Genomic DNA, 12,963 nt, shown 5'->3' on the forward strand with positions numbered 1-12,963 from the left:
CCTGTGAAGAGTCACCATGGTGTTATTAATAAACAGCTACTCTGCTGATAAATCAATATCTGGCTTCTAATAAGTAGGGGAGTGTCATGCTCATCTCTTGTTCCTGGAATGCCAAATGTTTATAATTTCAGTTTTGGACTCAAGAAAGTATAATTACGGTTATAGTAATGGAAATGAAAGGATTTTTTTTTTTTAAACCCATTCTCTTGTTATACAGAGATATTGTCAAAAGTTTCTTCAGGTTTGGATATCCCAGTTTAAATATATCCCAGTGAATGGGATGCCTCAGTGGCTCAGTTGGTTAGTGGCTACCTTCGGCTCAGGTCATGATCCCAGTGTCCTGGGATCGAGTCCTATATCGGGCTCCTTGCTCGGCAGGGAGCCTGCTTTTCCCTCTGCCTCTGCCTGCCTCTCTGTCTGCCTGTGCGTGCTCGCTCTCTCTCCCTCTCTCCCTGACAAATTAAAAAATAAATAAATAAATAAACAAATACATCCTCGTGAAGAATTTAAATATATTCAAATATATCCTAGTGAAGCTCCCAGAATTTGGGGAGATTGATGTTGCCCTTTATGGAAAGCCACTATTGATTTCTTGGGGGTTGGGATCATGGCCACAGCAGGAAGACTGGATTCACGTTTTCTTGCTAAGTTCTGACTTGGGACCAACAGAATTCAGTTCCTCTGCCAGTATTATCTTCGAGCACATGGTGCCAAACTCACAGAAGCAATCTTCTCCCTCTGCTACATTTACTCCATATTTCAGCCCAGTTTCATCAGGTCTTCTTCTCTCCTGCTCTTTCCCTTTCCCTTTCCCTCTCCGTGGTACCTCTTCAAGAATCTGCCTTGAACTTCATGGCTTGAATTATTACATCTATAGATGGTTCTGAAGTAAATATTTCCGTCCTAAACCCTCCAAGGTATTCTATATCTTTGTTTCAAATAACATGCTGGACATCTTCACCTGATTTCTTTCAAGCACCTCAAATTCAACAGATCCAAAATGGAATACCTCTTTGCCTCCCAAATCAGGATTTCCTCAGGCTGTCCCCATCCTCCCAACTACTAGGTATCAAACCTGGCCTTCATTTTTTACGCTTCCTTCTCTCTTGCTTCCCACAACAAGCTGCTCACTTTTGTTGATCCTACCTGTGTGAATCTGTCCCTTTCATTCTTTTTTGCCTTGCCAGAGCCCTATTTCAATTCCTTCTGATCCTAGACCTGTGGTAGGGGCCTGGTGTCCTAACTGGTTTGGATACTACCTCCTGGCTCTCTGGCCCACACTCCGTCTTATAGACTGCCGGACTGCTTCCACTACTCTGGTCCTCAGAAAACTGCTTCCTGCAGTTGCCTAAGAATTGAGCCCACACACCACAGTTTGTAATTGACAGCTTTACCCAAGGCTACAGGTCATTCCTCACTTCCTTCCTTTCTGTATACTCTATTCTCTGATAAAACCAAGCTGCTTGGCGAATGTTCCAGATGGAGTCTCCTGGGACGCAGACTCTGAGGCAAAGAATAGGGACAAGTGGTTTACTAGGGAGGGAAGGAAGTAGGGTTGGGCAGATGAGTTTCCTCGCAGGCCTTGGAGGAGGAGGTTTGGGAGGTGGTCAGGCCCTGAGAGATGTCCTGAGTTAGGGCTAGAGGTCTGGGCCTTGATAAGCCCTCACTAATCTACCACTGGACATGGCCCACCTCAGCAAAGGCAGTTTTCTTCTGTTGAGGCAAACCCCAAAACAGCCAACAGCTGATACCCATCTTCTGGTGGCATTCCCAGCAGTTAGAGGAACAAATCCTTTCTACTCCCTTTACTCCTCAAAGTGGATGTGAGCAACACATCACACACACACAACTGAGGGGCTGCCATCCACTCTCATGACTCACCAACCTGTTTCTTTAGGGATAATAGGCCCGGCCCATTACATTCTCCAGTCTCCTTTGCAAAGGGCTGTGACTAAGTTCTAACCAGTGCCTGTGAAAAAAAGTGATCTGTGCAACTGCCAGATTGGTATCCGGAACGGGTACTCTGTCCATGTCTCCATCTTCCTTCCTGCTTCCTGGAAGGTGGGGGACGGGTGGCACAGGGCACGTGTTTCATGGGACACAAGCTATGTACTAAGGATGGCACGCGGGAGGATGCACTGGGTTTGGAGTTAACATACCATCTCCGGACTGCTCATGGAAGGGAAAAAAAAAAAAAAATTCCCATCTTGCTTAAGCCACTGGTATTTTTAGTCTTTGTTATTTTAGCTGAACTTGTACATCCTATCTAGTTCAAGCAATGACACTTCTCTTCCTCATTTCCATGTGTCCATAGTGCACCAATTGTTCAAAACCAGTTCAAATGCTACTCTACCCCGAGAAGTGTGTGGATCTCCTTTCTTCACCTCTGTAGCAGGAAGGAGCATTTTCCTCTGCTGATCTTCCATAGTCATCACAAATAGTCATTCTTTCCCTAGTTCTCAACTCCTCTATAAACTGTGATATACTGCAGAGCAACATCTGAGCATTGGAATTCCTGATCCACCATAATTTTAACCAAAGGTCTTTCACTGGGAGATGTTCATAGTACTCATGGACTCAATGGAGTTCTTTTTCATATCGGATTGAGCATGGCATTCCTATAATCTTTCACTCACCAGTTTTGTAACAGAAAGCTGTTACACTTGTCAGAAGTAACAAAGAATCCCATTTTTTTTCTCTCACTCAATGCCCCACACATACTTCAAGCTGGTTTACATATTCCCTCTTAGGTGGAGTGCCATAGGAATACGTTCTCAGTCCTGCTGCTATCTTCTCTCTCTCTAGTTCTAACAAGAGGTTAATATTTACATTTAGAGAAGAGAAGATTTTACCAAACAGGTTCTCTGAACTGGGATACTCCCTCTCTCCCAGGGGTGGGAGTGAGTAGTGGAGTAGTTAGTTGTTCCAGCAGCTCTGCTGGTTGGCTCAGCCCACAGAGGTAGGCAGCAAGTGATTCTCTCTGAGGATCTCCTGTTAACACCCTCCTCCTCCTTTTCTTGTGTTACAAGTGCTTTATTCCATGCTTTCTTGGGTTCAGGGAAAGATCCAGAACTGGACTGCCTGTGTCCTGAGTCTGGCCTTGTCATTTACTATAGAATGGTGATCTTTAATGAAGGTGTTCAACCTCTTCAACATAGAGGGGTTTTTTAACCATAAAATGGGAATAAAAGAGGGACAATAAAATGTGATTAGACCATGGGCTCTGAAGCTTAGAGTGCCTAGAAGTTTCATTCCAGCTCCACCAGTAGGTGTGCATGTCCATGCATACCTTGAAAGCAGTGGAAGGAAGAGGAAAGACTTCATTAAGAAGGTGACACTTGAGGTGATGCTTGGGGGTGCATAGGAATTTGATTGGGCTGTGGGAGGAAGGAGAAGTCTTCTTAGCAGAAGACTTCCCAAGAGATTAGAAAGGACTACCTTGTCCTAATGATCTGACTGTCTCATCCTTTTCTGGAGCCCACAGGATACAAAACATGGTAGTAGTGGGCATGCAAGCGTGCACACACACACACACACACACACACACACACGAATGCACACATGCACACGAGCAGGAGAATGAAAACACAGATCCTCAGAGAGACCCACTTGCTGCCTATCTTTGTGGGCTGATTCTGTAGCAGCGAGAGAAAATGAAAGATTCAAGAAATTAACAAAATATAGATGGAGCTATAGCTTGCTGATTAGATTATGATTATTTTAATTTTCTTTAAATTTTTGTTTGTTTTTCAATTTTTCTGTACTAGACAGGTAAATTTTCATAATTAATCAGAAAAAAAATTTAAGTTGTTTCTTCCTGCTGAATTTTTCAGCTTCTGCATTTCTTTGCTCAAAAAAAATCTTTTTCATGGGGCACCTGGGTGGTTCAGTGCATTAAGCATCTGCCTTTGCCTCAGGTCATGATCCTAAGGTCCTGGGATAGGTCCTGGGACTGGCCCCCAAATAGGGCTCCCTGCTCAGCAGAGAATCTGCTTCTCCCTCTCCCTCTGTCCCTCCCCTCTGCTAGTGCTCTCTCCTTCCCTTCCTCCCCCCTTCCATCCTTCTCTCTTTCTAATAAATAAAAATCTTTAAAAATATCCTCTTAAAAAATATTTTTCTTATTCCCCTGGATCCAGAAAATTACGTAGGACCTCTGAATTAACTCGATTGGCTGATTCACCCCTAAATTCAATTGGTTTTGAGAGTCAAAGACTGAAAGAAAGACTGTCTTAAGATTTGTGCGGCTCTAGTCTGGTACTTCGGGTTGCCAGGTAGCAGACATTCATCATCAATCACAGCACTGTCTCTAACAGATTGGCACACATTGCTTAGCATCCAGGCAGCCACTAAGCTGCCTTAGTGAGCATTGAGACAAAGCCTATTTGCGGATGTATTATTAGTTAGTTGCTCACAAACAGGCACATCTGCATAAGCTTAGCTCACAAAACACCACCAAAAGGAAGGACCCCTGGACAGGCCACTTTCTGTAAGTCAACACTGCAAGTAGCAACTCATGTGATCCCTTGCCTGACTTCCACTTGGCAACTTGCTGCCCGGACTGGAAGCAAGGCCATGTCTGGATACTCCCTGGAGTGATCAGGCGATTTCAGGGGGCCACACGTGAAAATGTCTTACTAATTAGGGAGAAGTTCCATACTGGGGGCCAAGAGGTTCAATCCTACACCAAGATAGTTTCTGCCTGTACCACCTGGATCCACTCAATATTTTTAAAGTATGAATTGGCTGCACCATGTAAAAAATAGGAAATTTTGTATATATGTCTGGATTTCTAGCTCCTCTGGAAAAATAAATGGAAAGGGCAATCAGGAGCCAATTTTCCACCTGTAATAAATGGCTAGAACTGAGGAGAGATAGGGCACGTGCTCTCCAGACCAGCTCCGTTTCCCCACCCCTCTGGTTTCCTAGGCTGCACTGTTCTGCTCATTTGGGTAATTTCCCGAAAAAAAGCCCTTGCTTTATGGCCATTTCATCACCATAGAAAACCTACTGCATATGGTCTATGCGCTATCTCTGTGGGACTTACAATGGCCCTATAGTCTTGCAAAACCTACTGCATATGGTCCATGCGCTATCTCTGTGGGACTTACAATGGCCCCATAGTCTTGCTGCAGACTAGAGGCGGCTCTGATGTTATTTACAATCCAAGTTACCTTGAGGCCTGGGCCTGAAGAAGCAAGGAGCTTTGCTGCTAGCTCATTTACCCCCTGAAGACTAGAAGCTATTTAAAGCTCCAAAGAGATCTGAAGAACCCTTGAAATACTCCTGATTGTTCAGGACAAAGATTTTTTGTTTTGTTTTATTTTGCTTTGTTTGCTTTGTTTTGCAATGTTTTTATAGGACCAATTGATTGACTCAGCTAATTCGGCTTTCAATGATCATCACAGTCAGATAAATGTTTTCCTAAGAGTGGACTCTGTAGGGTCACAAGTGTAGTCTTTGCAGCCACACCAGGGCAAGTATGAATGCACAGAATCCTCTGACAAAAGAGTATCAGTAAACCCCAGCAGGACAATTTTCTGGTAATGAGAGATCATGGCATTTGCTTTCTCTCCAGAAGTCACATCTAGAACTTATTCTAGTCAAGGAGCCAGACCTGCTGACAGGTTTCAGAAAAGCTCAAGGAATGGCAATCTCTCCAAAGCATAAAAGACGGATAAACACGAACTTTACTGGACCGGAAATGCACCCACACTTAGAAAATGATTTTGACCCTTCATTAATCGGAGGACCCACTAAATGATGCATTAAAAATATTAGTGGTTTTTATCCATCCCCTGCTCCAGACTAAAATTAAGCCAGGGATCTTTATGTGAAGAAAATATTAGAAATTTACAGGTCAGGTCAAAAAGCCCTCATTGTCATCACTGACAGCCCCAAACATTTAAGACTGAGCCATGGTGAGCAAGCACACAGTGGGAAAATATTTAAAGAATACAAGATTCTGGCAGAGAATCTTATAGTCATTATCTCCACACAAGCTGGAAGAATTCAGATAGCTTCAAGTTAGACTCAATGTTATAGGTTGTTCTTCTTCAAGGAATTTATGAGTGGACTTCCACCAACCAAAATGAGTGCTGGTTAACCTAACAATAAGTTATGATGACATTAGGTCCAATGGCTCAGCTTTTTTCTCAAATGCTGAAGGAGCAGGAGGCTGGCTGAGGACAAAGCAAAGGCTGGCGCCTTGCACCCCCCCTTCACCCGCTCCCCTCCATATGTGTAGCATTCCTCAGGCACCCCTGACTGTACCACCTGGATCCACTCAATATTTTTAAAGTATGAATTGGCTGCACCATGTAAAAAATAGTTACGATAAATAGTTAACTTGCAGAGATCACAGTCCTGCAAGGTAGGAGTCTCCCTTGGTTTGCAAATGTCCTTGAGATTTACAACAAAGAAGTTACCTTATCAATAGCCCTAATGTCACCCTCCCCTCCATGAAAAACCGAAGGAGGTGGAGGTAGAAGGAAAAGTAAATACTTCTAAACCTAAATCTCATTAACAAGGATGCTTGATAGCAGGAATGTAACATTCCACCAGGAGACTTCCAATTGTCTTTACTTGATAGTAACCAGGCCTTCAATATCCTGATAGTGCTTTTCTCGCATGCGTGGGCTAACCGGCCAGTTCTGCTTCTGTAAGATTGCTTTGTCTGCTTTCGCATGCGGGTCCCCTGACCCAATCCACTGACGCCAAGTATGCCTGTTCAAACTATCAATCAATCAGCTCAGCCCCACCCGAAACTTGTTTGTATCTGTCTATAAAAATCCTGCACCGACCCAGCTCCGGACCTCTCGGCGTTATCGGCAACGAGCGGCGCAGGGGTCCAGGTTCGAACCTGCAATAAACGACCCTTGCTGATTGGCTTTGACTCACATCTCTGGTGGTCTTTTAAGGTGGGGGTAATACTCTATTGGCATTTCGACGCCACCTCCCCTGTGAAGCCCTTCTTGATCTCAAGGGCAGCGATAGAGTCTCCCTCCTCTCTTCTGCTGACGTACCTAATACTTAACATCTGCCAGGACACTTAGCACATTGTATTTACATGTTGCATTTTATTTCCAAGATTAAGAGCTCATCGTTGCGTCCCTGAGACCTGGCACAACACTGTACGATTTTTAGAGACCAAGTGTTCGTGAAACATAGGAGGCAAAGAAGGAAAAAGGGAAGGAGCAAGAATGGAAGGAGACATGGACACGTAGCATTCCTTAACCAAAGTGTGAGCAGCTCTTGCTGGGTCTTGACCCATTGCTTCCTGTGCCTTGCGCATGCCTCCCACTTTCTTAGACGAGTAGTTCAAAAGTCACTTCTTTCGGGAAGCCTTCCTGCATCCCTCTCCCACCTGCCCCGCATCAGTTCTCAGCTCCCCCAATCATGATATTTTGCATCACGTTAATCCTGTCTCTCTCTCTTCTAAATTGTGAGCAACTTTAGACCAAGAATTTCCTATTGTTCCTTCAATTCCCTCGAGGAGTTCCTGGCATAGAGGCTTCCGAAATAGTTCCTGAATGAGTAAATTGACAAATGGAAGTCCCCAACCCTTGCACATTAACCTAAAGGGTGCCTATCTTAAATTTCAAGTGACTTAAGAATTCCATTTTAAGGGGTGCTTGGGTGGCTCAGTCAGTTAAGTGTCTGCCTTCTGCTCAGGTTACGATCCCAGAGTCCTGGGATCCAGCCATACGTGGGGCTCCCCACTCTGTGGCGAGTTCACTTCTCCCCCTCCCTCTCTCTTGGCACCTCCCTCTCCCTCTTCCTCCCACTCGAATGTGCACACACACGCTCTATCTCAAATAAATCAATAAAATCTTAAAAAAAGAATTCTATTGTAAGCATATGGATCATCTACTTAATTATTCACATCAAACTTTTCACTCCAGGGCTGCTGTTCTGTGTCTAGGAAGTTTCTGGTTTCAGACCTCCTTTCTCAGTCAGCATCCAAGGGAGCATGGGGTAGAACTCATTTCAATGTCAACCTCAAAAACAGAACGATTTAAAGGAAAACACATCAAAAAAATCAGATAACTTTTCTAAAGTCAAACTTAAAATGATACTCTAAAATTTCTTCTGGTTTAAAGTATGATACTTGTGTTATTTTAAAGTGTTACTATATTTTTTATTACATGAAATGACATAGAAACAAAGAGATTATGGTGAATGGACATAAAATTTCCAACAGATTATTCAGCTTGGGTAGCAGAGGCTCTTGGAGGGGAATCTTAAGTTAGGGGACTGAGAGGATAAGCCAATAGAAAAATAAACAAGGTTGAGGCTGTGAAAGGCAGGCAGATGTTTTAGTTACACTATTAAGTTTGAACTTCATCCTAGAGGATATGAAGAACCCCTCCCTGCAAACTTTCAGCAGAACGATGTGATCAGATCAGCCTCTCTGCACGTCAGTGTGGTAGATATACGTTGAGTTACCTGAGTCAGCTGAGGTCAAACCAAGAATGGAGGAGACAGACTGAAAGACACTTGTAAAGAAGGAGTATCATTTGGTAACCAATTTCATGTAAGGTGTGAGGAAATTTCTTTCTTTGAATGTTTTTGATAAAACTATTTGTATAACCAAATACTTCTATTTTCTTTGTAGCTTGTTTGTAAATTCTGTACCAGGTCAGAAGTGTGGATCTTATCCCTAGTTACCCCCTTTAGATGAAGAAGAGAGAAACTAAAGAAAAAAAAATTGATAATTGTATGATCCTGAAGTGAGCTCCCCCCATTTATAAGAGGTAGAGCATTTCCAATAACTCCAATGAAACTGATCTAATCAGGAATATGTTTGTCATGAATCAGAGATTTTATTTGGCTCCATTGACTGCTTTAATTTTCAGTGAGCCTTTGATTGAGAAGCCCGTGCTAAGAAAAAACTCTTGATATCAGGCATGTGGCCATTTCATCAACACCACAAGATAACACAAAAAAGGGGGCCTAAGAAAACTGGTCAAAGCATAAAGCTACAACAATCTATCTTAGCAACGATTTTAATACACACTGGACTAAAAGATGCGTACAATGACCACTGAATCTCCATTCATAGGCAGCCAACGAGATTATGAATGAATTTATTAACTTCAAACAAAACTTCAGGTTGTACACTTAAAAAATTACAAACCATTTAAAAACAAAAGTTAACAATGGAAGCAACCATGACTATAAAATATGATGGGATGACTTTAAAGAAAGGTTCAAGTATTATTTGTTAAGTTCTTCAGACACTGGAGTCTTTGAGAAGTTTGTGCATTTCCCATCTTTGCATAGTGGAAACAAAAATGAAAACAAAAAACACACTACTTGGTAAAACTCCACAGCTCTATGTGATTCATGTTTCATAACATGCACCTATGTGTACTGCTCATTTATCTAATAGGAGTAGCACTAATTCAGTGGGCTCATGCAGGATCCCAGGTGAGCAATGAAGTTAGCGCACACCTCCTCATCCAGGTGTCGTTAATTAATGCGGCAAAGAAGAGCGGATGAAACGGGAACTTGTCATCACTGAACACTAACTCTTGTTGGGTAACAGTAAGACAGTGACACATTTGGACTTTGAGCTCAAATTAATAAAAAGGACTATTCTTACCACAAAAATCAGCAAATGAATGGCATGTGCAAGAGAAAAAACAGCAAAGAGTTTGGAACGACATAACCGAATACCACCCAAAGTAAGTATAATCCATTGTTTACGGTTGGTATGGTTGCATTATCTTTCATCTTCATACACAGGTAGCTTAAAGCTTGTGTATTTTACATATACACACAGATAATTGAACATTGGAACATAGGTGTGGTTACCTATGAAACTGCCAGTGTAACAAAAAGTTACACTGACATTTGCCATTATGTACATAATATTTGGGGACCACTGTGGTCTGATTTAAAACGTAACATCGCACACTTACAATGTTGTCTGTGAAATGCTCAAAAGTTAATAATAGAGATTTAACTTGTTTTGTAACCACTATGGTTTGGTTCTGTGAAGTCACATGTGGTGCCTCCCAAAGAGCAGTGAAATGTGCGTGGTGTAGTCAGTAACAGATGGATTCCGCCAGCAAGTAGGATCCAGCAACAAAGACATAAACAATACGGTGACAGGAAGAGATGCCAAGTAATCTGAGTTTTCTCTGGACTGAAAGAGCCATCGCCACTAGGTGGAGGGATACAGCCCGTGTCTCATGAAGCTGAGGATAAGGCTGATAAACCTTGGAGATAGCCCTGTTGTTAGGACATAAATGTACAGCTAGTTCTAGAGAAAGACTGCTGACCTGGGTAGCACCTATTACTCAGAAAGCAGTAACAGGATTGAGGTTAGGTATTGATCTCCTGGAGCATACTGAAAGTAAGGTTTCTGCTCTGAGACTGTGATATGGCCACAATTCAATATACCAGAAGAAAAAAACTCACAGTTTTAAGCAGTACATTTTTAGCACGTTATCCTTTCCAAAATCGAAGCAAAAATTGTGAGACTGGTGTCATGAATCTTGCTGAAAAGGGGCTGAAAGCCAAATCTAGCAATTCATTTGGTTGTCATGAAACGAACAGACGATGGCGTGTCCTGTTCCTGAAAAGAGGGTGTGAGAGAAGTGCAGGCTCTTGGGCTGGGGAGGGGGTGCTTCAGGAAAGCTCATCTGCAAGTGTCTAAGTGGGTGCTGAGTGAAGGACTCACGTACAAGTTTCTACATTCAAAACCAAGTCAGGACCAGATTTCTTCATTCACTGTATATACTATGCCCTTGAACGGACACTATCTTGACCCTAAATGGAAGAAAGCGGTGTCAGTGAAGGAAACTCAAGAGGGACTTGGGAACCCAGATTACATTGGCACATCTGCCTGGAGGCCAAAGAAGATGGACAAATTTGTGAACAGCAGAATCCCATCGCAATCCAGAACATTCCACAGACCGGTAACACACTACGGGCTCCTGACAAGATTCATCTGAAAACACACCACACAGACGTAAAGCCCACGATAGCAACACTCACAAGAAGGCAGCCCCTGCTGTGTGTCCATTACCAGCTTGCCAGTGGGGTTCTACCACGTCTTTCGAGGCGGGGAGAGGAAGCATGGATGAGATATGGACAACAACAGCTGTGAACGAAATGGAAAGTGTAACTTTCCCCCCCAGTTTTTTAACCTTGAAAAGTTATTTTTTAATTTAAGGCTTTAAGTTCATTCTCCTTTCACATTAAAGACAGGGAAAGAAAAACTGTCAAAACCAAAAATGCAAATCATGAGCTTGGCACTTTTGTGATTCCTTTGAGAGGGTGTCTACTTTCTTACATTATATACATACATGTATAATGACATCACAAAATGTTAGACTGGTCAGTACATATATTTGCATTTACATAATTTTTGTATTTTTAGTATGGGTTATTTAGTTGTTTGTGTCCCCCCCCCCCCGCCCCGCTTTTGCTCATTTTTGGTTTCAAGCATTTCATTTTGTTCACGCATTTCCTTGTTCACTTGTACCTGCTTTGTGCCCAAACTCCCTGCATCTGTGGCTACATCTGTCTTTTTTGAAGCAAGCCCCCAAATCACTGAACAACACGTTACCAGAGAAGAGAGAGAGAAAACAGCGAAAAGAACCCAAAAGATGGGGAGCAAACAATAAACTCCAATCTACAGAGAACTTTTACAAGAAAAATATTCCAGTACAGACAAGTGAAAATGATGTCAAAATCTCTTATTTCCATATTTACATTTATAAAAGAACTATACAATAGCATCATTGTTCAAATTCCAGCTCCCATTTCCAAAGGATGCTTGGTCCAGGCGAGCACACGGGGAAAAGGACTCAACATGAGCAGGGGTCCGTGGGGTCTCTCGTGGCTGGCCTAGACAAGGGGGTGAGGGCCGGACAGCACCCCCCTGTTCCCCGGCCGGTTCACCTCGGGAATTCAGCTGCAGGTTTTGCTGTGGATGGCTTGCTAGCTGCTTGTTGTAGATAGGCCATGCGGATTTTACCCTTTCGAAAATTAGATCTTCATGCCACTGGAGTGTGTCATTGGTAGGAAAAGAAAAGAAAATCATGCCAAATCATTTAGAAGGTAGTAAGTGCCAGCAGGCTGAGGAAAGAAAAAAAATCTTTTGCTATTTTTTAATGGTTCTTTTATTGCACTTAATTTTCCGTTATTGTTCCTTCTTCCTTCAGTTAGAAAAAAAAAAAGATTCTGAAATAGTTCTTTTTATAACATTGTCTTTGATCCCCTTTTCTTGACAGGTGGTAAGAGGGGTTCTTTGAAATGATTTCCCCAAAGGACAGTTTCCTGTTCCCCCATCCCTGTCCCCCAACTTCAGTGCTGTGGTCGTTACCACCCAGTGGTCTTGCTTACAGATGCAACAGCTCCAGCAACGGTGCAGCGGGTCTGTCGCACCCAGAATCCACCGGTGCGAGGCACCGCTCACCCGCTGCCGCTGCAGACTCAGATGGGGCCCTGCTGGGTGGGATCGAATCTCCTCTTCTTGACATTTCTTCCAGAGATGCAGGCAGAGAGGGAAAAATCCACAATATTAATCAGATCATGATGAGAGCAGGATGATGAGAATGACAACAACGCTAGTTCCAGAGCAAAGTAATCAACTCACACGGGGGGGCGGCCTTCCCAAAATAACTGGAGATGTGGGGCAGCTCACATGTCTGAGTGTCTTTACAACATCTCTGCTAGAGTCCTTCCATTTGTAAAGACCCAAAGAAGCTTCGAGTTGTGCATTTTAAATCATTGGAAGCCTCCGCAGCCCAATCAGTCTCTTATTTCAGAAGTAAAGGCTACGGGCTAATTTTAACCAGATGAACATAACAGGAAGTGCTCTTCCCACATTCTAGGGGCTTATTAGGGGAGCTACATGAAACTCCGAAGGGCTTTTAGCTGCCTCCTTCCAGGACTTGAGAGTTCTCCATCAGTGGACTGGCCTTTGCCAAGAGGGCCAAGAGCCTTGTT

At 43.1% G+C, this 12,963-nt stretch overlaps 1 protein-coding gene across 2 annotated transcripts in view; it reads right to left on the reverse strand.

Moving 5' to 3' along the window:
* Positions 1-8,205: 8,205 nt before the first annotated feature.
* Positions 8,206-12,963, reverse strand: part of ADAM23 (ADAM metallopeptidase domain 23) — a 177,002-nt gene continuing 172,244 nt past the window's right edge. Inside the window, exon 25 of one of the 2 annotated variants that reach the window (XM_059168273.1) lies at positions 8,206-12,496. In XM_059168273.1, coding sequence (XP_059024256.1) covers positions 12,354-12,496 — 143 coding nt within the window. In that variant the 3' untranslated portion in view covers positions 8,206-12,353. The remainder of the gene's footprint in view (positions 12,497-12,963) is intronic. The other variant, XM_059168274.1, reaches the window with a different exon arrangement.

The sequence above is a fragment of the Mustela lutreola genome, chromosome 3, assembly GCF_030435805.1.
Source record: "Mustela lutreola isolate mMusLut2 chromosome 3, mMusLut2.pri, whole genome shotgun sequence".
Lineage (NCBI taxonomy): Eukaryota > Metazoa > Chordata > Mammalia > Carnivora > Mustelidae > Mustela > Mustela lutreola.